The 26,286-nt window shown below is 44.1% G+C and overlaps 2 protein-coding genes across 4 annotated transcripts; both read right to left on the bottom strand.

The window, feature by feature from the left end:
• Positions 1-289: 289 nt before the first annotated feature.
• On the bottom strand, positions 290-4,793 carry LOC145875882 (deoxynucleoside triphosphate triphosphohydrolase SAMHD1-like). 2 transcript variants are annotated; one of them, XM_082971696.1, is made up of 5 exons: positions 2,206-4,793; positions 1,792-1,931; positions 1,570-1,665; positions 1,064-1,403; positions 290-868 (listed from the first exon to the last, which is right to left on the bottom strand). In XM_082971696.1, the coding sequence occupies exons 1-4, from the start codon at positions 2,258-2,260 to the stop codon at positions 1,227-1,229; spliced, it is 468 nt and encodes a 155-aa protein (XP_082827822.1). In that variant the 5' UTR covers positions 2,261-4,793; the 3' UTR covers positions 290-868; positions 1,064-1,226. The 2 variants fall into 2 exon arrangements, with proteins under 2 accessions (XP_082827822.1, XP_082827821.1); XM_082971695.1 differs by having other exon boundaries at positions 1,792-4,792.
• A 9,878-nt stretch (positions 4,794-14,671) lies between these two features.
• LOC145875880 (deoxynucleoside triphosphate triphosphohydrolase SAMHD1) lies at positions 14,672-19,432 on the bottom strand. Of its 2 annotated transcripts, XM_082971693.1 has the most exons (6): positions 16,914-19,432; positions 16,505-16,644; positions 16,285-16,380; positions 16,018-16,122; positions 15,783-15,920; positions 14,672-15,587 (listed from the first exon to the last, which is right to left on the bottom strand). In XM_082971693.1, the coding sequence occupies exons 1-6, from the start codon at positions 16,966-16,968 to the stop codon at positions 15,555-15,557; spliced, it is 567 nt and encodes a 188-aa protein (XP_082827819.1). In that variant the 5' UTR covers positions 16,969-19,432; the 3' UTR covers positions 14,672-15,554. The 2 variants fall into 2 exon arrangements, with proteins under 2 accessions (XP_082827819.1, XP_082827818.1); XM_082971692.1 differs by lacking the exon at positions 16,914-19,432 and having other exon boundaries at positions 16,505-16,895.
• Between the last annotated feature and the right edge of the window lie 6,854 nt (positions 19,433-26,286).

Below are 26,286 nucleotides of genomic sequence, written 5' to 3'. Positions count from 1 at the left end.
TGTTTGTTTGCATGTTGATCAAATATAACACTAAGGATAAGTTCACATTCAGCTTTGGGAGTATTACGAGGTAAAGCATGATTGTCCAAAGAGTAACTTCCACCAGGATGGATAAATATGTAAAAGTCGTTGCTTGGCTATCTGAAAGAGCCATGTGTGAGAGTGGCACGTCAACATGCATAGCCTGGGAGTACAGGTATGTATACTCACATACTCCTACACTTATCTTATCATGAAATAGCATAACGTTAAGATAACCAAACCTAAAATGTACGCTTGAAATAAAACATCAAAAGTAAATAAAAGAAAGACTACATGATCTAATCCCTGGAAAACTGAATCAGAGTGAACAGAACCCTGAGTAAAGTGACTTCTTTCGAAAGCCTGACTCACATTTTCTTGAGGTGGTGGTCACCAACCCCTGGTCCTAGGGAGCAACAGGGTGTGCAGGCTTTTGTTCCAACCCATCGTGAACACACCTGATTCAGCTAGTCAGTTCATCTTAATGACCTAGATTAGCTGAACCAAGTGTGTTAGTGCTGGGTTGGAACAAAACCTTGCATACCCTGTGGCCCTCAAAGACCATGATTGGTAACCACTGCCGTAAACAGAAGGATTCTCTGTTGTTTCTCATCTTCCTCTTAAAAGAGTCTGGTCATCATTGATTGCAGCCCAGCCTCTTCCTCCCCTCATTATCCTCAGTGGCCCAGCCTCTTCCTCCCCTCATTATCCTCAGTGGCCCAGCCTCTTCCTCCCCTCATTATCCTCAGTGGCCCAGCCTCTTCCTCCCCTCATTATCCTCAGTGTCATTGTTGTGTGCCCAGCTTGCCTTAAGAGGGGTGAGCTCTGGTGCAATCACATCTCCATCCTAAACAAATGTGAACACAAACACACAGGGATACCAGTGTAAATTTTAAACATTGGGAAAATACTCTGTGTGGTGCAGGTAAGATGGTGATAGCTAGCTGGCTTGGCCTTGCACTGTCATCTTCCCCACACAATGTAAAAACGCTAAAAGCTTGAGGTAAAATGATATATAAAGGAAAGAGCGAGGCCTCCTGACCTGAGGTTTGGAGAAGTTCATATCCATACACCACTGGACAAAGTTCTTCTTAGCTGCCTCCATGGTCCTCTCATCAGTCTTCTTACAGTAGACCCTGATAAGCTGCTCAGCAAACCTTTCTGGCAGCAGCTTGGACACCTACAGGAACAACAATTGCCTTATATCATGTTTCCAAGCTCCAAAAATGATTGGATAATTCTAAAATAGGTATACGTAAGTGCATTGAAGTAGTGACCTGGTCCTTGCTGATCTGGTAAGCTTTGGTTGGGTCGTTCTTACAGTAGAAACGCATGTTGTTGATGGGGTTCTTCTCCTTCATACCCCAGTCCATGTTGATGATCTGATGGAGAGAAAGATAGGGAGGAGAGATGGACATGCAAAGAGATACCCATTTTCAACAGAGCAACTGGTAACAAAGGGTTACCTATAGAGAAGGCGGGGGGGGATGGTATGGTAAAATGTATTCAATCAGTTCCCTGATTGAGGTGAAAAGACTGGACACTCACATGGACAACAAAGTCCTCTGGCTGCAGAGTAACATGTTTAAGGTCATTCCGAGGCCTGGACCTCGCCACACAGCCTGCCCACTCCAGGAGCTTTTTCTGGGGGAAGAGAAGACGAGGATGAGAGGCACATAATATGAATCTCGTAGAAAGCTCTGCTAGTAAGCCCTGGAAGGATATCCTCTCTCCAAACACACGCACACACACGCACACGCACACACACACCTGTGAAACCTCCACGCGCACCTCAGTCTGGGTCTGTCCCACACACTTGTAGAGGCGTCTGCAGGTGATGTTTTGAAGGATCTCTCTGGCCTCAGCCAGCTTAGAGGACGACGAGTACAGAATCTGCTCAAACATATTGTCTACAGGGGAAGGGAGGAGAAAGGGAGAGAGACAGGTGAGAGGGAGAGACAAGGTGATAAGGAGCGTGGGAAGATGAGAGGTAATCATGCAAACCAAACCCAGCAGTAATTGTATGGACAGGAATGTACCACACAAAAAAAACAGGTATGGCAAACCCAGCCTGTTTGGACAGCCTTGACACCTGGCATAAAACTCTCAAAGCTCTGGTTGTCTGGGTAAGTAGAACAGACCAGAGCCATTGTACACTTTATATTTCTATGGGGTTGAACGGACCAGTGAGTTTAGTGTAGGCCTCCATGTCGTCTATTGCTGCGGAGATGGTGAACATCTTTCCCCCTGAACCTTGAATCTGGATGTGGGGGTTCGCCTTGATAAAGGCCTCTGTGATCCTGAAAAAAGACAATATAACATCTCATTTTCAACATATAACATACAGCAGAAAAAAAACTCAATTTCTGAGAACCTGTATGAATGAATAAAAGATAGGAAATAAAACAGATACACAGTACCAGTCAAAAGTTTGGACAAACCTACTCATTCCAGGGTTTTTCCCTTTGTTTTCTACTTTGTAGAATGATAATGAAGACATCAAAATTAAGAAATGTTAAACAAATCAAAATATATTTTATATTTGAGATTCTTCAAAGTAGCCGCCCTTTGCCTTGATGACAGCTTTGCACACTCTTGGATCCTGGGGTAAACGTTGAACATTGTTATACTCAGAGTATAGGAACATTAGTTACAAAGGAGACATGAGGGATGCCATAATGAAGCTTGGGAGGGACTGAGTGCAGGGAAACCAACCGTGACAGTACTGACAAGGGTAGAAACCGCTGAAGGTTCATATGACTTAGTTCCCTGCTTAGCGAGAATGACGCAATGTTTAGAGATGAGGAGGAGACTCCACCCAAAGTGGGGTCTGAATACCACCACGGGGGAAGCCATGTCTGTGTCTGAATTACAGCTGTAACGACCCTTTGGGGAGAATTCAACTTGGTTAAGCTTCTCTAGTGTCCGTGAGTTACTTACTCTGAAAAATTAGAACCTAACAGTAGTCACCTAGACTGCATTTCAAATAAAAAAGGTGTGCCTTGTTAAAAGTTCATTTGTGGAATTTCTTTCCTTAATGCGTTTGAGCCAATCAGTTGTGTTGTGACAAGGTAGGGGTGGTATACAGAAGATAGCCCTTTTTGGTAAAATACCAAGTCCATATTATGGCAAGAACAGCTCAAATAAGCAAAGAGAAACGACAGTCCATCATTACTTTAAGACATGAAGGTCAGTCCATCATTACTTTAAGACATGAAGGTCAGTCCATCATTACTTTAAGACATGAAGGTCAGTCCATCATTACTTTAAGACATGAAGGTCAGTTCATCATTACTTTAAGACATGAAAGTCAGTCAATATGGAAAATGTCAACAACTTCAAAAGTTTAACCGTCAAGCGCTATGATGAAACTGGCTCTCATGAGGACCGCCACAGGAAAGGAAGACCCAGAGTTACCTCTTCTGCAGAGGATAAGTTCATTAGAGTTAACTGCACCTCAGATTGCAGCCCAAATAAATGCTTCACAGAGTTCAACATCAACAGTTCAGAGGAGACAGCGTGAATCAGGTCTTCATGGTCTAAGCGCTGCAAAGAAACCCCTACTAAAGGACACCAATAAGAAGAAGAGACTTGCTTGGGCCAAGAAACACGAGCAATGGACATTAGACCGGTGGAAATCTGTCCTTTGGTCTGATGAGTCCAAATTTAAGATTTTTGGTTCCAACTGCCATGTCTTTGTGAGACGCAGAGTAGGTGAATGGATGATCTCCTCATGTGTATTTCCCACCATGAAGCATGGAGGAGGAGGTGTGATGGTGCTTTGCTGGTGACACTGTCTGTGATTTATTTAGAATTCAAGGCACACTTAACCAGCATGGCTACCACAGCGATATGCCATCCCATCTGGTTTACGCTTAGTGGGATTATCATTTGATCTTCAGCAGGACAATGATCCAACACACCTCCAGGCTGTGTATGGGCTATTTGACCAAGAAGGAGAGTGATGGAGTGCTGTATCAGATGACCTGGCCTCCACAATCACCCGACCTCAACCCAATTGAGATGGTTTGGGATGAGTTGGACCACAGAGTGATGGAAAAGCAGCTAACAAGTGCTCAGCATATGTGGGAACTTCTTCAAGATAGTTGGAAATGCATTCCAGGTGAAGCTGGTTGAGAGAATGCCAAACGTGTGCAACGCTATTATCAAGGCAAATGGTGACTACTTTGAAGAATCTAAAATATATTTTGATTTGTTTTACCATTGTTTGGTTACTACATGATTCCATATGTGTTATTTCATAGTTTTGATGTCTTCACTATTATTCTACAATGTAGAAATAGTAAAAAACCCTTGAATGAGTTGGTGTGTCCAAACTTTTGACTGGTACTGTAGGGCTCCCGAGTGGCGCAGCAGTCTAATGCACTACATCTCAGTGCTAGAGGCGTCACTACAGACCCTGGTTCGATTCCAGGCTGTATCACAACCGGACGTGATTGGGAGTCCCATAGGGCGTCGGGCAATTGGCCCAGAGTCGTCTGGGTTTGGCCAGGGGTAGGCAGTCATTGTAAATAAGAATTTGTTCTTAACTTAAAAAAACGTACAAAGTTATGGAAACTCGAGTAAAGTGTATTTAACCTCTTAGGGCTAGGGGGCAGTATTTACACCGCCGGATAAAAAACGTACCCGATTTAATCTGGTTACTACTCCTACCCAGTAACTAGAATATGCATATACTTATTAGATATGGATAGAAAACACCCTAAAGTTTCTAAAACTGTTTGAATGGTGTCTGTGAGTATAACAGAACTCATATGGCAGGCAAAAACCTGAGAGATTCCTTTACAGGAAGTGGCCTGTCTGACCATTTATTGGCTTTCTTTGACATCTCTTTCCAAAACAAAGGATCTCTGCGGTAACGTGACACTTCCCACGGCTCCCATAGGCTCTCAGAGCCCGGGAAAAAGCTGAATGTCGTCATTCCAGCCCCAGGCTGAAACACATTATCGCCTTTGTCAAGTGGCCGATCAGGGGACAGTGGGCTTAGGGGCGTGCACTGGTCGCCCCCATCTTTCTTTTTTTTCCTCTGTTTACCGAAACGCAGATTCCCGGTCGGAATATTATCGCTTTTTTACGAGATAAATTGCATAAAAATTGATTTTAAACAGCGGTTGACATGCTTCGAAGTACGGTAATGGAATATTTAGAATTTTTTTGTCACGAAATGCGCCATGCTCGTAACCCTGATTTACCATTTCGGATAGTGTCTTGAACGCACGAACAAAACGCCGCTGTTTGGATATAACGATGGATTATTTGGGACCAAACCAACATTTGTCATTGAAGTAGAAGTCCTGGGAGTGCATTCTGACGAAGAACAGGAAAGGTAATAACATTTTTGTTATAGTAAATCTGATTTTGGTGAAGGCTAAACTTGCTGGGTGTCTAAATAGCTAGCCCGTGATGGCTGGGCTATGTACTTAGAATATTGCAAAATGTGCTTTCACCAAAAAGCTATTTTAAAATCGAACATATCGAGTGCATAGAGGAGTTCTGTATCTATAATTCTTAAAATAATTGTTATGCTTTTTGTGAACGTTTATCATGAGTAATTTAGTAAATTGTTAGTAAATTCCCCGGAAGTTTGCGGGGGGTATGCTAGTTCTGAACGTCACATGCTAATGTAAAAAAGCTGTTTTTTGATATAAATATGAACTTGATTGAACAAAACATGCATGTATTGTATAACATAATGTCCTAGGGTTGTCATCTGATGAAGATCATCAAAGGTTAGTGCTGCATTTAGCTGTGGTTTGGGTTTATGTGACATTATATGCTAGCTTGAAAAATGGGTGTCTGATTATTTCTGGCTGGGTACTCTGCAAACATAATCTAATGTTTTTCTTTCGTTGTAAAGCCTTTTTGAAATCGGACAGTGTGGTTAGATAAAGGAGAGTCCTGTCTTTAAAATGGTGTAAAATAGTTATATGTTTGAGAAATTGAAGTAATAGCATTTTTAAGGTATTTGAATATCGCGCCACGGGATTAGACTGGCTGTTGCGTAGGTGGGACGATTTGGTGCCACCTACCCTAGAGAGGTTAAAGCAGGTGCTTCCACACAGGTGTGGTTTCTGAGTTAATTAACCTCTTGGGGCTAGGTGGGACGCTAGCGTGCCACCTGTGGTGCACTCCATCAACAGCAGGTGCATTTCAAGAGCGGCAAATTTGAATCCAAATAAATGTCAAAATTCAAATTTTTCAAAAATACAACTATGTTACACCATTTGAAAGATAAACATCTCCTTAATCTAACCACGTTTTACGATTTCAAAAAGGTTTTACGGCGAAAGCATAAATTTAGAGTATGTTAGGACAGTACATTTACAAGAGTTGTGTGTAATGTTTTGTCAAGTCAAAGACAGGGTCACCAAAACCATAAAACCAGCTAAAATGATACACTAACCTTTTACAATCTCCATCAGATGACACTCCTAGGACATTATGTTAGACAATGCATGCATTTTTAGTTCTATCAAGTTCATATTTATATACAAAAACAGCGTTTTACTATGGCATTGATGTTGAGGAAATCGTTTCCCTCCAATAACCGGCAGTCAAGTCAGCGTCACAAATTAAATAATTAAAATTAGAAAACATTGGTAAAATATTATATTGTCATTTAAAGAATTATAGATTTACATCTTTTGAACGCAATCAACTTGCCAGATTTAAAAATAACCTTACTGGGAAATCACACTTTGCAATAATCTGAGCACTGTGCCCAGAAAAATACGCGTTGCGATACAGACTAGACGTCATGTTGGGGAGATCTAAAATCGAAAATACTATGTAAATAATCCATTACCTTTGATTCTCTTCATCAGATGTCACTTCCAGGTATCACAGGTCCATAACGAATGTAGTTTTGTTCAAAAAAGCTCATCATTTATGTCCAAAAATCTCCGTCTCGTTAGCACATGATGTAAGCCAGCCGGACTTCTCGTCATGAACGAGGGGAAAAAATATATTTCCGTTCGTTCAAACATGTCAAACGTTGTATAGCATAAATCATTAGGGCCTTTTTTAACCAGAACATGAATAATATTCAAGGTGGACGAATGCATAGCCTTTTATAACGTATTGGAACGAGGGTACCCAACATGAAGTAGCGCGCCAGGTGTCTAATGGGACATCACCGTTCCATGGCTCTTGTTCGGTCAGATCTCCCTCCAGAAGACTCAAAACACTTTGTAAAGGCTGGTGACATCTAGTGGAAGCAATAGGAAGTGCCAAAATATTCCTAAACCCCTGTGTTTTTCAATGGGATAGGTTTAAAGTCAATACAACACATCAGGTATCCACTTCCTGTCAGAAAATGTCTCAGGGTTTTGCCTGCCAAATGAGTTCTGTTATACTCACAGACACCATTCAAACAGTTTTGGAAACTTTAGAGTGTTTTCTATCCATATATAATAAGTATATGCATATTCTAGTTACTGGGTAGGATTAGCAACCAGATTAAATCGGGTAAATTTTTTTTATCCAGACGTGCAAATGCTGCCCCCTAGACCCAACAGGTTAAGCAACAAACATGCTGGGCAGGCCATTATTTTGGCTACCATGACTATGTCCCTTTAGGATAACAATGCCTACTCGGCTCCATCATTCATTGAATCAGATGACTAATTTATCACAAAACCCACTGATATTGACAACTACTTTCATTTATTTTTCATTGGCAAGATGAACAAACTTAGGGGTGACATGCCAGCAACAAACGCTGACACTACACATCCAAGTATATGTGACAAATTATGAAAGACAAGAATTATACTTTTGAATTCCTTAAAGTGAGTGTGGAAGAGGTGAACAAATTATTGTTGTCTATCAACAATGACAAGCCACTGAGGTCTGACAACTTGGATGGAAGATTACTGTGGATAACAGCGGATGATGTTGCCACATCTTCAATTTAAGCCTACTAGAAAGTGTGTGCCCTTAGGCCTGGAGGGAAGTTAAAGTCCTTCCGCTTCCTAAGAATAGTAAAGCCCCCTTTACTGGCTAAAATAGCCGACCAATCAGCCTGTTACCAACCCTTAGTAAACTTCTGTAAAAATAGTGTTTGACCTGATACGTCCCACCTAGCCCATAGAGGTTAACGTCTCTATCTTAGTACATACATTTCACACTTACTTCAGTAACCAGTTAGGGTATAAAGAAATAAAGACAGGTGTTCATATTTAATATAAGCAATATTTAGTATACTTATCGATGTTATGGATGAGCGCGGTTGTTTGTTCTGTTCCTCTCTCTCTCCATCTCTGTAGCTTCCAGGTATGCTGGATAAGGACCCGAGCTAAGGGAATTGGGCTTACTTTGTAGTGCCTGTCCGGAATGGCTCATTAATGTAAACGGGCATATTGGAAGACACTGTCAGTAGTGATGTAATTTTGTAAATGTTATATTGTGATGTTGTTTCATAAACGTGTTGCAATGTATATATTTTGGTATGTTTAGATAAATGGAAACTGTATGTTGAATAGGTAATTGCTTAATTAATTAGTGTTAATTGTTCTGAGGGGAGGGGCTACCCCTACAAAAGGAGCCTCTCTTTCAGTTCATGGGGAGGCATTTTGGATTGAGCTGTGGGTGGGGCAGCTTTGTTTTTAAGCTGTCCCATAAGGTATATGTTTGATGGCAGTACTGTTGTTTTGTTCCGGAATCACTATGTAAATAAACACCTTTGCACAGAAGAACTTTTGCGGCTCCGCCATCTTTTTATTTTTTATAGAGGTTAGGTTTTCCAGTTTAGCCTTCTGGCCTACTCTACGTGACATATGGTGGCAGCAGTGGGATGGCGCACCGCAAATCAGTGAATTCCAACAAGAGAGGTAAAGGAATGCGTACAGGATTGCGTTCACAGCAGCAGCATCAACTGTCATAAAAGGTAATTGAAGTTGAAACTGGGTGGAATACCATGGAATCTTCTGGTGAAGAGGTTAATTATGAGAAACTAGGAGCCCGACCAAGGGGCCAAACACAACCAGAACTGTTTGAACTACCGGTTGAGAAGAGGGACGAAGACCTCAAGCAGGAGTTTCGGGGCCTACGCCAATCTATCCTCACAGCTCCTCACCAAGCGGAACTCGTCAGTGAGAGCCCAAGATTGGGTCTGCCAACACCAGGACGACAAAGGCTCGACGCAGCAGGGACTTCAACTCCACAGCAGGATCCCCAAGCAGTAATGAGGCCAGCCCCAGCACCAGGAGACCAGTCCAGCAGTGTTAACGTTCATCTTCCAGCATTCCTGAGGAAGGAGCCAAAGATGCCCTCATACCAGCAGGGGGAGGACATTGAAAACTACTTGCTGAGGTTTGAGCGAATGGCCAAGACGTGGCAGTGGCCGGAGGTAGAGTGGGCCTGCAGGCTTGTCCCATTGCTCACGGGCAAGGCCTTAGAGGCTTACACAGCAATGGATGAGGGGCTGTCCAACGTCTACAAGGGCTTGAAGGAAGCGCTGCTGGTGAAGTTCGACATCTCCTCGGAGACCTACCGTCAACGCTTTAGAGCTGCATCGACGCCATCGGGTGAGTCACCGACAGAGACGTACCACCGCCTCAAGGGTCTCTACCGATGATGGGTTCAACCAGAGGAGAAGACACAGGACGAGATCGGTGAGGTCATCATCCTCGAGCAACTTCTACAAGTTCTACCACACGACATTCGAACCTGGGTTCGAGAGCACGAGCCCAAGGACGGGCTTATGGCGGCCAAGCTTGCGCTGCAGTACCATAATGCACGTAAAGGGGGCCCACCACGACCTGCAGCACCCGCTCCAAGGAGTCTCCGAGACACAAGGGACATCAGAGATACCCGAGATGGTGGAGGTAACTCTGGGGGTTATGTGTCTGGGAGGAGGGAGGTAAGGGATTATGCAGTTCGCTCTGATGGGAGGGGTCTGACCTGTTTTTACTGCCGACAGCAGGGGCACAAGGCTTCAATGTGTCCGCTACGTAAATCCAAGCTCTCAGGTTACTGTTATGTGCCCAGAGAGGGGGATGGTGTTCAGAATAGACAGACTGGGGAAGGGTCAGTCTTGGTACCTGTAAAAGTGAATGGTAAAAGTCTTACTGCAATGATTGACACCGGCAGTTCCCTGTCGTTGATCAGAAAATGTAATGTACCTGTTAATGACATTGATTACGGTCACCAGACACTGATCCAATGTGTCCATGGTGACCAGTCACAGCAGCCCACAGCTGAACTCACAGTGGAGATTCAGGGTCAGAAATACCTCCTCAAAGTTGGGGTAATGGAGAAGCTACCTTTTGAGATGATTTTGGGGAGGGATGTGCCTGTACTCTCTGATCTGTTGGGAAGTGTGGGGGGTCAGCTATATGAGCAGTCAGTTTGCCAGTCTGATGTTCAGGTGTCATGTTCAGTTGTCACTCGTGCACAGGCCAAAGCTGGTTTACAACCTCTGCCTGACTTGTGTGATAGTCTGTGTGAGGGGGGAACCAAAGGGCCCAGAAAGTCACGCCGCCAGCGGCGTCTTGAGAAGTATGTGGGAACCCCTGTACCTGTTGCTGATGTGTCTGGGTTAGAAGTGCAATGGGAAGTTCCACAAAATTTTGCTACACTGCAGAAGTCTGATGCAACCTTGAAAGGTTTATTTGATAAGGCCTTAGCTGGGGACAGCCAATCTTCATGTGGGGGAATATACACAGTAGACAACCACATACTCTACCTTGGGTCAGAAGCAGATAGCAGGAAGTTAGTGGTGCCATCTACATGTAGACCACTTGTTCTCAACCTTGCACATACAGTTCCATGGGCAGGCCATCTAGGGCAACATAAGACCTATCTTAGGCTAGGCTCCCGTTTCTTTTGGCCCTCCATGTATACTGATGTACAAACATACTGCAAAACATGCCCCACGTGACAGAAAACCAGTGCTGTCCGTAGGTCTGACCGGGCTCCTCTATGTTCACTGCCAGTTATCTCTACCCCATTCAAGAGAATTGCAATGGACATTGTTGGACCCTTGGAGAAGAGTAGTGCAGGTTACCAGTATATATTGGTGATCTGTGACTATGCCACCCGGTTCCCAGAAGCCTTCCCACTCCGTTCCATAACCACTCCAAAAATAATCAGTGCTCTTGTTCAGCTCTTTTCTCGTGTAGGAATCCCAGATGAAATCCTGACGGACCAAGGCACAAACTTCACTTCACGACTGATGGTTCAACTCCACCGACAGCTGGGCATTAAAGGCTTGAGGACCACTCCCTACCATCCCCAAACGGATGGGCTTGTAGAGAGATTCAATCAAACGCTCAAGAATATGCTGAGGAAGTTTGTGGCTGACACTGGTAAAGACTGGGATAAGTGGTTACCCTTTCTGCTTTTTGCTTACAGGGAGGTGCCTCAGGCATCGACAGGTTTCTCACCATTCGAACTCCTCTATGGATGGCCAGTGCAGGGACCACTGGACCTGCTGAAGAAGTGCTGGGAAGGTTCCCCAGTAGCTACCTCAGGACAGGGGATTGTCCAGTACGTTCTCCAGATGCGAGACAGGCTGGAGCGGTACCGAGAGGAGGCTAGGGCAAACCACCAGAGGGGGACCGCAATGATGATACACAACCAGGACATCCCGTGGTCATTTTTATGGTGGGTTGCAACTTGCAGAATCCTTCCAAGGTTGAACCCACCAGATGGGGACTGTCATGACTCTCCTGACAGTGGAACATTATGACTGCTGAATATTTTTTGAAGGTAAGATGGACCCCTAAGCTCCACTCTACGTTTAATTCAAAATGCCTATTTCTTTCTAAATCAATTTTTTCAAGTATACATTCTTTCCATTGCAGGACAAGGATTGTCCTCACTTTCAAAAATTCCCAAATTGCTTCAACTTGCATTTCTGATTGACTGGCAAGTTTCACCATCCAATTATTTTAGATCTATAGGAGTGCAAGTTTCACCATCCAATTATTTCAGATCTACAGGAGTGCAAGTTTCACCATCCAATTATTTCAGATCTATAGGAGTGCTAGTTTCACCATGGGGTGAACTAACCTTAGGCAGCGGAGCGCAGTGCTTCATTTTTGCTGGATCCTGCCAGCACAGGATCCAGCAGCACAGGATCCAGCAGCACAGGATCTTGTCAGCACAGGATCTTGTCAGCACAGGATCTTGTCAGCACAGGATCCAGCAGCACAGGATCCAGCAGCACAGGATCCAGCAGCACAGGATCCAGCAGCACAGGATCCAGCAGCACAGGATCCTGCCAGCACAGGATCCAGCACCTCTCAGTTTTGGACTGATTCGTTCCGGAAACCATTTGCCAGGATTTGCCTCTTGAGCATTGACCACAAGTTCTCAATGGGATTAAGGTCTGGGGAGTTTCTGTGCCATGGACCCAAAATATCGATGTTTTGTTCTCCGAGACACTTAGTTATCACTTATGCCTTATGGCAAGGTGCTCCATCATGCTGGAAAAGGCATTGTTCGTCACCAAACTGTTCCTGGATGGTTGGGAGAAGTTGCTCTCGGAGGATGTGTTGGTATCATTCTTTATTCATGGCTGTGTTCTTAGGAAAAATTGTGAGTGAGCCCACTCCCTTGGCTGAGAAACAACCCCACACATGAATGGTCTCAGGATGCTTTACTGTTGGCATGACACAGGACTGATGGTAGCGCTCACCTTGTCTTCTCCAGACAAGCTTTTTTCCGGATGCCCCAAACAATCGGAAAGGAGATTCATCAGAGAAAATGACTTTACCTCAGTTCTCAGCAGTCCAATCCCTGTACCTTTTGCAGAATATCAGTCTGTCCCTGATGTTTTTCCATGAGAGAAGTGGTTCTTTGCTGCCCTTCGCCTTCTTCACAACAATTGAACCGCTCTCCTTGAAGTTCCTGATGATCCGATAAATGGTTGATTTAGGTGCAATCTTACTGGCAACAATATCCTTGCCTGTGAAGCCCTTTTTGTGCAAAGCAATGATGACGGCACGTGTTTCCTTGCAGTTAACCCTAGTTGACAAAGGAAGAACAATGATTCCAAGCACCAGCCTCCTTTTGAAGCTTCCAGTCTGTTATTCAAACTCAATCAGCATGAGAGAGTGATCTCCAGCCTTGTCCTCGTCAACACTCACACCTGTGTTAACGAGAGCATCACTGACATGATGTCAGCTGGTCCTTTTGTGGCAGGGCTGAAATGCAGTGGAATTTTGGGGGGGGAATTCAGTTCATTTGCATGGCAAAGAGGGACTTTGCAATTAATTGCAATTCATCTGATCACTCTTCATAACATTCTAGAGTACATGCAAATTGCCATCATACAAACTGAGGCAGCAGACTTTATGAAAATGTATATTTATGTCATTCTCAAAAGTTTTGGCCACAACTTTATATAGACCAAGGAGTGGCCATTGCTGTGGTGGGAGAACTAGGAGATTCAGTTTCTATAATCTCCCTCTCTCTCTCTGCTCTGATAGAAACGAGCCTGCAACTCTTATCTCTCCAGCAGTTGCACTTAATCATTTATTTCCTTATAGAATCATAGCCCCGCAGGAAGGGTGCTTGAGTTGGTGCAGCACCCGATACATTAAAATACATTTGCCTAAGTGATAGATTACTTCTGTCTGTTCAGAAAGAAATGAAATCATTCAGATTACTACACCAGGAGTAGGCCTGTAATTTAGCCAGAGAGGATCAATAGCTTATTTAAAAAAATAGCTGTGGATTGTGTGTAGCCCAATCACAAGGCATGCCTACAAGTTGGGAACATGTGGCAAATCTGTCAGTGATGCAGCTACAACAGGGCTTTCGCAATATTTCAAATACAATTGCAGGTTGGAAAGCAAATGGATCCTGCTGAAAAGAGAAGATTATTCTGTCTGTAGGCTACCAAGTTATCAACTTCCAAATAGGCCTATTGAGCGAGCAGCATTGTTAAGGTAAGGGTTAAGGTTAGGGGTTAAGGTTTAGGGTAGGAATGTCCCAAGGAACCCAGACAGCACTGACCCTCTCACAACGGGATGGAATGCATAGTATAACCTAAGATGAACGACTCAAGCCGTTTACCATAGACCCCCCCCAAGGTCTCGGTCTGTGTAAGTGTTAGCACACAGGGATACCTCTGCGGGTCAGGGGCAATAAGCAGACCAGAGTGGCCCCGCCCCGATCAGAAAACATTGAGTCGTATGTCTCAGCTTCCTCTTCCGTCTCTGGTATAAGGAGCAGCAGTAATTCCACTGAGGAATAATAACTGGAAACTGCGTCCAAGATGCCTGACCATTGTTTTCAAGGTAATCTACTCACTTTCGCATGCCGATTTATGGAACGTCTATATCCAGGTTACATCTGGTTTACGGCTGAGAGTTTCCTTTTGTGAGGTGGAGACTTCGCAAACCGGAACTCCCAATTTCTAATAGGTATGGACCCAGAACTAAATCACGCAGCTGATCAAATAACGCAAGATTTTTGTTCTGGGTTAACCGAGATTTGTTTTCTGTTCACCCCTATAATGGTTAAATTGAGGATTCAGGATGCTAGAGCTGTCTTCTACACAAAGTTCTAAGGAAACAGAACTCAGATAGCCAGGCAGAGAAGAGGGTTGTATTTCGCAGATGTGGCCGGTTACATTCTGTATTACAAAACCCTTCAAAAAGTGAGACTCTCCACCTCATTAGTCTTTCATTCAAAATTATATTATTTATTTAAAACAAAGTGCATAACTTAAATCAACAAACATGTCTGTCTGATCAACAGCTGTGGGCTCATCGAGGCAGACTTTAGGGTAAACATTGTGTTCATGTTGTTTAAATGAAGATAACGAGACTCCCAAATGATACCAAACACTAGACAGATAGCTGCTTGCCTCAGTAGGGTACATGGATGAAAACAAAGATAATATGATAACTTAACATTGTTTGTCAGTTAAAGTGGTGTCTTTTCGGAAGATAATTAAGCTACATTGTACCCTGATCTTTGATCTGTATGTGCTTAGCCAACTCCTACTTTAGTCTAGATACTGTAGATATGCATGACCAGGCTAACTATGGTAGCTGGGTATATAACAACTAAAACAGCGTAGAAACCATGCATAAAAGAAAGACAATGCCCTGAAACACAAACAACGGTTACCTGTTTGTTTGCATGTTGATCAATATAACACCAAGGATAAGTTCCCATTCAGCTTTGGGAGTATTACAAGGTAAAGCATGATTGTCCAAAGAGTAACTTCCACCAGGATGGATAAATATGTAAAAGTCGTTGCTTGGCTATCTGAAAGAGCCATGTGTGATAGTGGCACGTCAACATGCATAGCCTGGGAGAACAGGTATGTATACTCACATACTCCTACACTTCTCTTACCATGAAATAGCATAACGTTAAGATAACCAAACCTAAAATGTACGCTTGAAATAAAACATCAAAAGTAAATAAAAGAAAGACTACATGATCTAATCCCTGGAAAACTGAATCAGAGTGAACAGAACCCTGAGTAAAGAGACTTCTTCTGAAAGCCTGACTCATTTTCTTGAGGTGGTGGTCACCAACCCCTGGTCCTAGGTGACCTCTGGTGTAATCACATCTCCATCCTAAACAAATGTGAACACAAACACACAGGGATACCAGTGTCAATTTTAAACATAGGAAAAATACTCTGTGTGGTGCAGGTAAGATAGTGATAGCTAGCTGGCTTGGCCTTGCACTGTCATCTTCCCCACACAATGTAAAAACGCTAAAAGCTTGAGATAAAATGATATATAAAGGAAAGAGCGAGGCCTCCTGACCTGAGGTTTGGAGAAGTTCATATCCATACACCACTGGGCAAAGTTCTTCTTAGCTGCCTCCATGGTCCTCTCATCAGTCTTCTTACAGTAGACCCTGATAAGCTGCTCAGCAAACCTTTCTGGCAGCAGCTTGGACACCTACAGGAACAACAATTGCCTTATATCATGTTTCCAAGCTCCAAAAATGATTGGATAATTCTAAAATAGGTATACGTAAGTGCATTGAAGTAGTGACCTGGTCCTTGCTGATCTGGTAAGCTTTGGTTGGGTCGTTCTTACAGTAGAAACGCATGTTGTTGATGGGGTTCTTCTCCTTCATACCCCAGTCCATGTTGATGATCTGATGGAGAGAAAGATAGGGGGTAGAGATGGACATGCAAAGAGATACCTATTTTCAACAGAGCAACTGGTAACAAAGGGTTACCTATAGAGAAGGCGGGGGGGCTATGGTAAAATGTATTCAATCAGTTCCCTGATTGAGGTGAAAAGACTGGACACTCACATGGACAACAAAGTCCTCTGGCTGCAGAGTAACATGTTTAAGGTCATTCCGAGGCCTGGACCTCGCCACACAGCCTGCCCACTCCAGGAGCTTTTTCTGGGGGAAGAGAAGACGAGGATGAGAGGCACATAATATGAATCTCGTAGAAAGCTCTGCTAGTAAGCCCTGGAAGGATATCCTCTCTCCAAACACACACACACACGCACACGCACACACACACCTGTGAAACCTCCACGCGCACCTCAGTCTGGGTCTGTCCCACACACTTGTAGAGGCGTCTGCAGGTGATGTTTTGAAGGATCTCTCTGGCCTCAGCCAGCTTAGAGGACGACGAGTACAGAATCTGCTCAAACATATTGTCTACAGGGGAAGGGAGGAGAAAGGGAGAGAGACAGGTGAGAGGGAGAGACAAGGTGATAAGGAGCGTGGGAAGATGAGAGGTAATCATGCAAACCAAACCCAGCAGTAATTGTATGGACAGGAATGTACCACACAAAAAAAACAGGTATGGCAAACCCAGCCTGTTTGGACAGCCTTGACGCATAAAACTCTCAAAGCTCTGGTTGTCTGGGTAAGTAGAACAGACCAGAGCCATTGTACACTTTATATTTCTATGGGGTTGAACGGACCAGTGAGTTTAGTGTAGGCCTCCATGTCGTCTATTGCTGCGGAGATGGTGAACATCTTTCCCCCTGAACCTTGAATCTGGATGTGGGGGTTCGCCTTGATAAAGGCCTCTGTGATCCTGAAAAAAGACAATATAACATCTCATTTTCAACATATAACATACAGCAGAAAAAAAACTCAATTTCTGAGAACCTGTATGAATGAATAAAAGATAGGAAATAAAACAGATACACAGTACCAGTCAAAAGTTTGGACAAACCTACTCATTCCAGGGTTTTTCCCTTTGTTTTCTACTTTGTAGAATGATAATGAAGACATCAAAATTAAGAAATGTTAAACAAATCAAAATATATTTTATATTTGAGATTCTTCAAAGTAGCCGCCCTTTGCCTTGATGACAGCTTTGCACACTCTTGGATCCTGGGGTAAACGTTGAACATTGTTATACTCAGAGTATAGGAACATTAGTTACAAAGGAGACATGAGGGATGCCATAATGAAGCTTGGGAGGGACTGAGTGCAGGGAAACCAACCGTGACAGTACTGACAAGGGAAGAAACCGCTGAAGGTTCATATGACTTAGTTCCCTGCTTAGCGAGAATGACGCAATGTTTAGAGATGAGGAGGAGACTCCACCCAAAGTGGGGTCTGAATACCACCACGGGGGAAGCCATGTCTGTGTCTGAATTACAGCTGTAACGACCCTTTGGGGAGAATTCAACTTGGTTAAGCTTCTCTAGTGTCCGTGAGTTACTTACTCTGAAAAATTAGAACCTAACAGTAGTCACCTGGACTGCATTTCAAATAAAAAAGGTGTGCCTTGTTAAAAGTTCATTTGTGGAATTTCTTTCCTTAATGCGTTTGAGCCAATCAGTTGTGTTGTGACAAGGTAGGGGTGGTATACAGAAGATAGCCCTTTTTGGTAAAATACCAAGTCCATATTATGGCAAGAACAGCTCAAATAAGCAAAGAGAAACGACAGTCCATCATTACTTTAAGACATGAAGGTCAGTCCATCATTACTTTAAGACATGAAGGTCAGTCCATCATTACTTTAAGACATGAAGGTCAGTTCATCATTACTTTAAGACATGAAAGTCAGTCAATATGGAAAATGTCAACAACTTCAAAAGTTTAACCGTCAAGCGCTATGATGAAACTGGCTCTCATGAGGACCGCCACAGGAAAGGAAGACCCAGAGTTACCTCTTCTGCAGAGGATAAGTTCATTAGAGTTAACTGCACCTCAGATTGCAGCCCAAATAAATGCTTCACAGAGTTCAACATCAACAGTTCAGAGGAGACAGCGTGAATCAGGCCTTCATGGTCTAAGCGCTGCAAAGAAACCCCTACTAAAGGACACCAATAAGAAGAAGAGACTTGCTTGGGCCAAGAAACACGAGCAATGGACATTAGACCGGTGGAAATCTGTCCTTTGGTCTGATGAGTCCAAATTTAAGATTTTTGGTTCCAACTGCCATGTCTTTGTGAGACGCAGAGTAGGTGAATGGATGATCTCCTCATGTGTATTTCCCACCATGAAGCATGGAGGAGGAGGTGTGATGGTGCTTTGCTGGTGACACTGTCTGTGATTTATTTAGAATTCAAGGCACACTTAACCAGCATGGCTACCACAGCGATATGCCATCCCATCTGGTTTACGCTTAGTGGGATTATCATTTGATCTTCAGCAGGACAATGATCCAACACACCTCCAGGCTGTGTATGGGCTATTTGACCAAGAAGGAGAGTGATGGAGTGCTGTATCAGATGACCTGGCCTCCACAATCACCCGACCTCAACCCAATTGAGATGGTTTGGGATGAGTTGGACCACAGAGTGATGGAAAAGCAGCTAACAAGTGCTCAGCATATGTGGGAACTTCTTCAAGATAGTTGGAAATGCATTCCAGGTGAAGCTGGTTGAGAGAATGCCAAACGTGTGCAACGCTATTATCAAGGCAAATGGTGACTACTTTGAAGAATCTAAAATATATTTTGATTTGTTTTACCATTGTTTGGTTACTACATGATTCCATATGTGTTATTTCATAGTTTTGATGTCTTCACTATTATTCTACAATGTAGAAATAGTAAAAAACCCTTGAATGAGTTGGTGTGTCCAAACTTTTGACTGGTACTGTAGGGCTCCCGAGTGGCGCAGCAGTCTAATGCACTACATCTCAGTGCTAGAGGCGTCACTACAGACCCTGGTTCGATTCCAGGTTGTATCACAACCGGACGTGATTGGGAGTCCCATAGGGCGTCGGGCAATTGGCCCAGAGTCGTCTGGGTTTGGCCGGGGGTAGGCAGTCATTGTAAAGAAGAATTTGTTCTTAACTTAAAAAAACGTACAAAGTTATGGAAACTCGAGTAAAGTGTATTTAACCTCTTAGGGCTAGGGGGCAGTATTTACACCGCCGGATAAAAAACGTACCCGATTTAATCTGGTTACTACTCCTACCCAGTAACTAGAATATGCATATACTTATTAGATATGGATAGAAAACACCCTAAAGTTTCTAAAACTGTTTGAATGGTGTCTGTGAGTATAACAGAACTCATATGGCAGGCAAAAACCTGAGAGATTCCTTTACAGGAAGTGGCCTGTCTGACCATTTATTGGCTTTCTTTGACATCTCTTTCCAAAACAAAGGATCTCTGCGGTAACGTGACACTTCCCACGGCTCCCATAGGCTCTCAGAGCCCGGGAAAAAGCTGAATGTCGTCATTCCAGCCCCAGGCTGAAACACATTATCGCCTTTGTCAAGTGGCCGATCAGGGGACAGTGGGCTTAGGGGCGTGCACTGGTCGCCCCCATCTTTCTTTTTTTTCCTCTGTTTACCGAAACGCAGATTCCCGGTCGGAATATTATCGCTTTTTTACGAGATAAATTGCATAAAAATTGATTTTAAACAGCGGTTGACATGCTTCGAAGTACGGTAATGGAATATTTAGAATTTTTTTGTCACGAAATGCGCCATGCTCGTAACCCTGATTTACCATTTCGGATAGTGTCTTGAACGCACGAACAAAACGCCGCTGTTTGGATATAACGATGGATCATTTGGGACCAAACCAACATTTGTCATTGAAGTAGAAGTCCTGGGAGTGCATTCTGACGAAGAACAGGAAAGGTAATAACATTTTTGTTATAGTAAATCTGATTTTGGTGAAGGCTAAACTTGCTGGGTGTCTAAATAGCTAGCCCGTGATGGCTGGGCTATGTACTTAGAATATTGCAAAATGTGCTTTCACCAAAAAGCTATTTTAAAATCGGACATATCGAGTGCATAGAGGAGTTCTGTATCTATAATTCTTAAAATAATTGTTATGCTTTTTGTGAACGTTTATCGTGAGTAATTTAGTAAATTGTTAGTAAATTCCCCGGAAGTTTGCGGGGGGTATGCTAGTTCTGAACGTCACATGCTAATGTAAAAAAGCTGTTTTTTGATATAAATATGAACTTGATTGAACAAAACATGCATGTATTGTATAACATAATGTCCTAGGGTTGTCATCTGATGAAGATCATCAAAGGTTAGTGCTGCATTTAGCTGTGGTTTGGGTTTATGTGACATTATATGCTAGCTTGAAAAATGGGTGTCTGATTATTTCTGGCTGGGTACTCTGCAAACATAATCTAATGTTTTTCTTTCGTTGTAAAGCCTTTTTGAAATCGGACAGTGTGGTTAGATAAAGGAGAGTCCTGTCTTTAAAATGGTGTAAAATAGTTATATGTTTGAGAAATTGAAGTAATAGCATTTTTAAGGTATTTGAATATCGCGCCACGGGATTAGACTGGCTGTTGCGTAGGTGGGACGATTTGGTGCCACCTACCCTAGAGAGGTTAAAGCAGGTGCTTCCACACAGGTGTGGTTTCTGAGTTAATTAAGCAACAAACATGCTGGGCAGGCCATTATTTTGGCTACCATGACTATGTCCCTTTAGGATAACAATGCCTACTCGGCTCCATCATTCATTGAATCAGATGACTAATTTATCACAAAACCCACTGATATTGACAACTACTTTCATTTATTTTTCATTGGCAAGATGAACAAACTTAGGGGTGACATGCCAGCAACAAACGCTGACACTACACATCCAAGTATATGTGACAAATTATGAAAGACAAGAATTATACTTTTGAATTCCTTAAAGTGAGTGTGGAAGAGGTGAACAAATTATTGTTGTCTATCAACAATGACAAGCCACTGAGGTCTGACAACTTGGATGGAAGATTACTGTGGATAACAGCGGATGATGTTGCCACATCTTCAATTTAAGCCTACTAGAAAGTGTGTGCCCTTAGGCCTGGAGGGAAGTTAAAGTCCTTCCGCTTCCTAAGAATAGTAAAGCCCCCTTTACTGGCTAAAATAGCCGACCAATCAGCCTGTTACCAACCCTTAGTAAACTTCTGTAAAAATAGTGTTTGACCTGATACGTCCCACCTAGCCCATAGAGGTTAACGTCTCTATCTTAGTACATACATTTCACACTTACTTCAGTAACCAGTTAGGGTATAAAGAAATAAAGACAGGTGTTCATATTTAATATAAGCAATATTTAGTATACTTATCGATGTTATGGATGAGCGCGGTTGTTTGTTCTGTTCCCCTCTCTCTCCATCTCTGTAGCTTCCAGGTATGCTGGATAAGGACCCGAGCTAAGGGAATTGGGCTTACTTTGTAGTGCCTGTCCGGAATGGCTCATTAATGTAAACGGGCATATTGGAAGACACTGTCAGTAGTGATGTAATTTTGTAAATGTTATATTGTGATGTTGTTTCATAAACGTGTTGCAATGTATATATTTTGGTATGTTTAGATAAATGGAAACTGTATGTTGAATAGGTAATTGCTTAATTAATTAGTGTTAATTGTTCTGAGGGGAGGGGCTACCCCTACAAAAGGAGCCTCTCTTTCAGTTCATGGGGAGGCATTTTGGATTGAGCTGTGGGTGGGGCAGCTTTGTTTTTAAGCTGTCCCATAAGGTATATGTTTGATGGCAGTACTGTTGTTTTGTTCCGGAATCACTATGTAAATAAACACCTTTGCACAGAAGAACTTTTGCGGCTCCGCCATCTTTTTATTTTTTATAGAGGTTAGGTTTTCCAGTTTAGCCTTCTGGCCTACTCTACGTGACATATGGTGGCAGCAGTGGGATGGCGCACCGCAAATCAGTGAATTCCAACAAGAGAGGTAAAGGAATGCGTACAGGATTGCGTTCACAGCAGCAGCATCAACTGTCATAAAAGGTCATTGAAGTTGAAACTGGGTGGAATACCATGGAATCTTCTGGTGAAGAGGTTAATTATGAGAAACTAGGAGCCCGACCAAGGGGCCAAACACAACCAGAACTGTTTGAACTACCGGTTGAGAAGAGGGACGAAGACCTCAAGCAGGAGTTTCGGGGCCTACGCCAATCTATCCTCACAGCTCCTCACCAAGCGGAACTCGTCAGTGAGAGCCCAAGATTGGGTCTGCCAACACCAGGACGACAAAGGCTCGACGCAGCAGGGACTTCAACTCCACAGCAGGATCCCCAAGCAGTAATGAGGCCAGCCCCAGCACCAGGAGACCAGTCCAGCAGTGTTAACGTTCATCTTCCAGCATTCCTGAGGAAGGAGCCAAAGATGCCCTCATACCAGCAGGGGGAGGACATTGAAAACTACTTGCTGAGGTTTGAGCGAATGGCCAAGACGTGGCAGTGGCCGGAGGTAGAGTGGGCCTGCAGGCTTGTCCCATTGCTCACGGGCAAGGCCTTAGAGGCTTACACAGCAATGGATGAGGGGCTGTCCAACGTCTACAAGGGCTTGAAGGAAGCGCTGCTGGTGAAGTTCGACATCTCCTCGGAGACCTACCGTCAACGCTTTAGAGCTGCATCGACGCCATCGGGTGAGTCACCGACAGAGACGTACCACCGCCTCAAGGGTCTCTACCGATGATGGGTTCAACCAGAGGAGAAGACACAGGACGAGATCGGTGAGGTCATCATCCTCGAGCAACTTCTACAAGTTCTACCACACGACATTCGAACCTGGGTTCGAGAGCACGAGCCCAAGGACGGGCTTATGGCGGCCAAGCTTGCGCTGCAGTACCATAATGCACGTAAAGGGGGCCCACCACGACCTGCAGCACCCGCTCCAAGGAGTCTCCGAGACACAAGGGACATCAGAGATACCCGAGATGGTGGAGGTAACTCTGGGGGTTATGTGTCTGGGAGGAGGGAGGTAAGGGATTATGCAGTTCGCTCTGATGGGAGGGGTCTGACCTGTTTTTACTGCCGACAGCAGGGGCACAAGGCTTCAATGTGTCCGCTACGTAAATCCAAGCTCTCAGGTTACTGTTATGTGCCCAGAGAGGGGGATGGTGTTCAGAATAGACAGACTGGGGAAGGGTCAGTCTTGGTACCTGTAAAAGTGAATGGTAAAAGTCTTACTGCAATGATTGACACCGGCAGTTCCCTGTCGTTGATCAGAAAATGTAATGTACCTGTTAATGACATTGATTACGGTCACCAGACACTGATCCAATGTGTCCATGGTGACCAGTCACAGCAGCCCACAGCTGAACTCACAGTGGAGATTCAGGGTCAGAAATACCTCCTCAAAGTTGGGGTAATGGAGAAGCTACCTTTTGAGATGATTTTGGGGAGGGATGTGCCTGTACTCTCTGATCTGTTGGGAAGTGTGGGGGGTCAGCTATATGAGCAGTCAGTTTGCCAGTCTGATGTTCAGGTGTCATGTTCAGTTGTCACTCGTGCACAGGCCAAAGCTGGTTTACAACCTCTGCCTGACTTGTGTGATAGTCTGTGTGAGGGGGGAAACAAAGGGCCCAGAAAGTCACGCCGCCAGCGGCGTCTTGAGAAGTATGTGGGAACCCCTGTACCTGTTGCTGATGTGTCTGGGTTAGAAGTGCAATGGGAAGTTCCACAAAATTTTGCTACACTGCAGAAGTCTGATGCAACCTTGAAAGGTTTATTTGATAAGGCCTTAGCTGGGGACAGCCAATCTTCATGTGGGGGAATATACACAGTAGACAACCACATACTCTACCTTGGGTCAGAAGCAGATAGCAGGAAGTTAGTGGTGCCATCTACATGTAGACCACTTGTTCTCAACCTTGCACATACAGTTCCATGGGCAGGCCATCTAGGGCAACATAAGACCTATCTTAGGCTAGGCTCCCGTTTCTTTTGGCCCTCCATGTATACTGATGTACAAACATACTGCAAAACATGCCCCACGTGACAGAAAACCAGTGCTGTCCGTAGGTCTGACCGGGCTCCTCTATGTTCACTGCCAGTTATCTCTACCCCATTCAAGAGAATTGCAATGGACATTGTTGGACCCTTGGAGAAGAGTAGTGCAGGTTACCAGTATATATTGGTGATCTGTGACTATGCCACCCGGTTCCCAGAAGCCTTCCCACTCCGTTCCATAACCACTCCAAAAATAATCAGTGCTCTTGTTCAGCTCTTTTCTCGTGTAGGAATCCCAGATGAAATCCTGACGGACCAAGGCACAAACTTCACTTCACGACTGATGGTTCAACTCCACCGACAGCTGGGCATTAAAGGCTTGAGGACCACTCCCTACCATCCCCAAACGGATGGGCTTGTAGAGAGATTCAATCAAACGCTCAAGAATATGCTGAGGAAGTTTGTGGCTGACACTGGTAAAGACTGGGATAAGTGGTTACCCTTTCTGCTTTTTGCTTACAGGGAGGTGCCTCAGGCATCGACAGGTTTCTCACCATTCGAACTCCTCTATGGATGGCCAGTGCAGGGACCACTGGACCTGCTGAAGAAGTGCTGGGAAGGTTCCCCAGTAGCTACCTCAGGACAGGGGATTGTCCAGTACGTTCTCCAGATGCGGGACAGGCTGGAGCGGTACCGAGAGGAGGCTAGGGCAAACCACCAGAGGGGGACCGCAATGATGATACACAACCAGGACATCCCGTGGTCATTTTTATGGTGGGTTGCAACTTGCAGAATCCTTCCAAGGTTGAACCCACCAGATGGGGACTGTCATGACTCTCCTGACAGTGGAACATTATGACTGCTGAATATTTTTTGAAGGTAAGATGGACCCCTAAGCTCCACTCTACGTTTAATTCAAAATGCCTATTTCTTTCTAAATCAATTTTTTCAAGTATACATTCTTTCCATTGCAGGACAAGGATTGTCCTCACTTTCAAAAATTCCCAAATTGCTTCAACTTGCATTTCTGATTGACTGGCAAGTTTCACCATCCAATTATTTTAGATCTATAGGAGTGCAAGTTTCACCATCCAATTATTTCAGATCTACAGGAGTGCAAGTTTCACCATCCAATTATTTCAGATCTATAGGAGTGCTAGTTTCACCATGGGGTGAACTAGCCTAGGCAGCCGATAGCAGTGCTTCATTTTTGCTGGATCCTGCCAGCACAGGATCCAGCAGCACAGGATCCAGCAGCACAGGATCTTGTCAGCACAGGATCTTGTCAGCACAGGATCTTGTCAGCACAGGATCTTGTCAGCACAGGATCCAGCAGCACAGGATCCAGCAGCACAGGATCCAGCAGCACAGGATCCAGCAGCACAGGATCCTGCCAGCACAGGATCCTGCCAGCACAGGATCCAGCACCTCTCAGTTTTGGACTGATTCGTTCCGGAAACCATTTGCCAGGATTTGCCTCTTGAGCATTGACCACAAGTTCTCAATGGGATTAAGGTCTGGGGAGTTTCCGTGCCATGGACCCAAAATATCGATGTTTTGTTCTCCGAGACACTTAGTTATCACTTATGCCTTATGGCAAGGTGCTCCATCATGCTGGAAAAGGCATTGTTCGTCACCAAACTGTTCCTGGATGGTTGGGAGAAGTTGCTCTCGGAGGATGTGTTGGTATCATTCTTTATTCATGGCTGTGTTCTTAGGAAAAATTGTGAGTGAGCCCACTCCCTTGGCTGAGAAACAACCCCACACATGAATGGTCTCAGGATGCTTTACTGTTGGCATGACACAGGACTGATGGTAGCGCTCACCTTGTCTTCTCCAGACAAGCTTTTTTCCGGATGCCCCAAACAATCGGAAAGGAGATTCATCAGAGAAAATGACTTTACCTCAGTTCTCAGCAGTCCAATCCCTGTACCTTTTGCAGAATATCAGTCTGTCCCTGATGTTTTTCCATGAGAGAAGTGGTTCTTTGCTGCCCTTCGCCTTCTTCACAACAATTGAACCGCTCTCCTTGAAGTTCTTGATGATCCGATAAATGGTTGATTTAGGTGCAATCTTACTGGCAACAATATCCTTGCCTGTGAAGCCCTTTTTGTGCAAAGCAATGATGACGGCACGTGTTTCCTTGCAGTTAACCCTAGTTGACAAAGGAA

The sequence above is a fragment of the Salmo salar genome, unplaced genomic scaffold, assembly GCF_965601325.2.
Source record: "Salmo salar unplaced genomic scaffold, fSalSal1 ptg000378l, whole genome shotgun sequence".
Taxonomy (NCBI): domain Eukaryota; kingdom Metazoa; phylum Chordata; class Actinopteri; order Salmoniformes; family Salmonidae; genus Salmo; species Salmo salar.
This window is presented reverse-complemented; position numbering and strand designations above follow the sequence as displayed.

Coding starts and splice junctions, on each gene's coding strand:
- LOC145875882 (XM_082971695.1), bottom strand. CDS start 2,019: ATGATTACCTCTCATCTTCCCACGCTCCTTATCACCTTGTCTCTCCCT. Junction 1,666..1,791: donor TGCGCGTGGAGGTTTCACAG/GTGTGTGTGTGC, acceptor CTCTTCCCCCAG/AAAAAGCTCCTGGAGTGGGC. Junction 1,404..1,569: donor CAGAGGACTTTGTTGTCCAT/GTGAGTGTCCAG, acceptor TCTCTCCATCAG/ATCATCAACATGGACTGGGG.
- LOC145875880 (XM_082971692.1), bottom strand. CDS start 16,879: ATGGCTCTGGTCTGTTCTACTTACCCAGACAACCAGAGCTTTGAGAGT. Junction 15,921..16,017: donor ACCAGATCAGCAAGGACCAG/GTCACTACTTCA, acceptor TTGTTCCTGTAG/GTGTCCAAGCTGCTGCCAGA. Junction 15,588..15,782: donor TGAACTTCTCCAAACCTCAG/GTCAGGAGGCCT, acceptor ACATTTGTTTAG/GATGGAGATGTGATTACACC.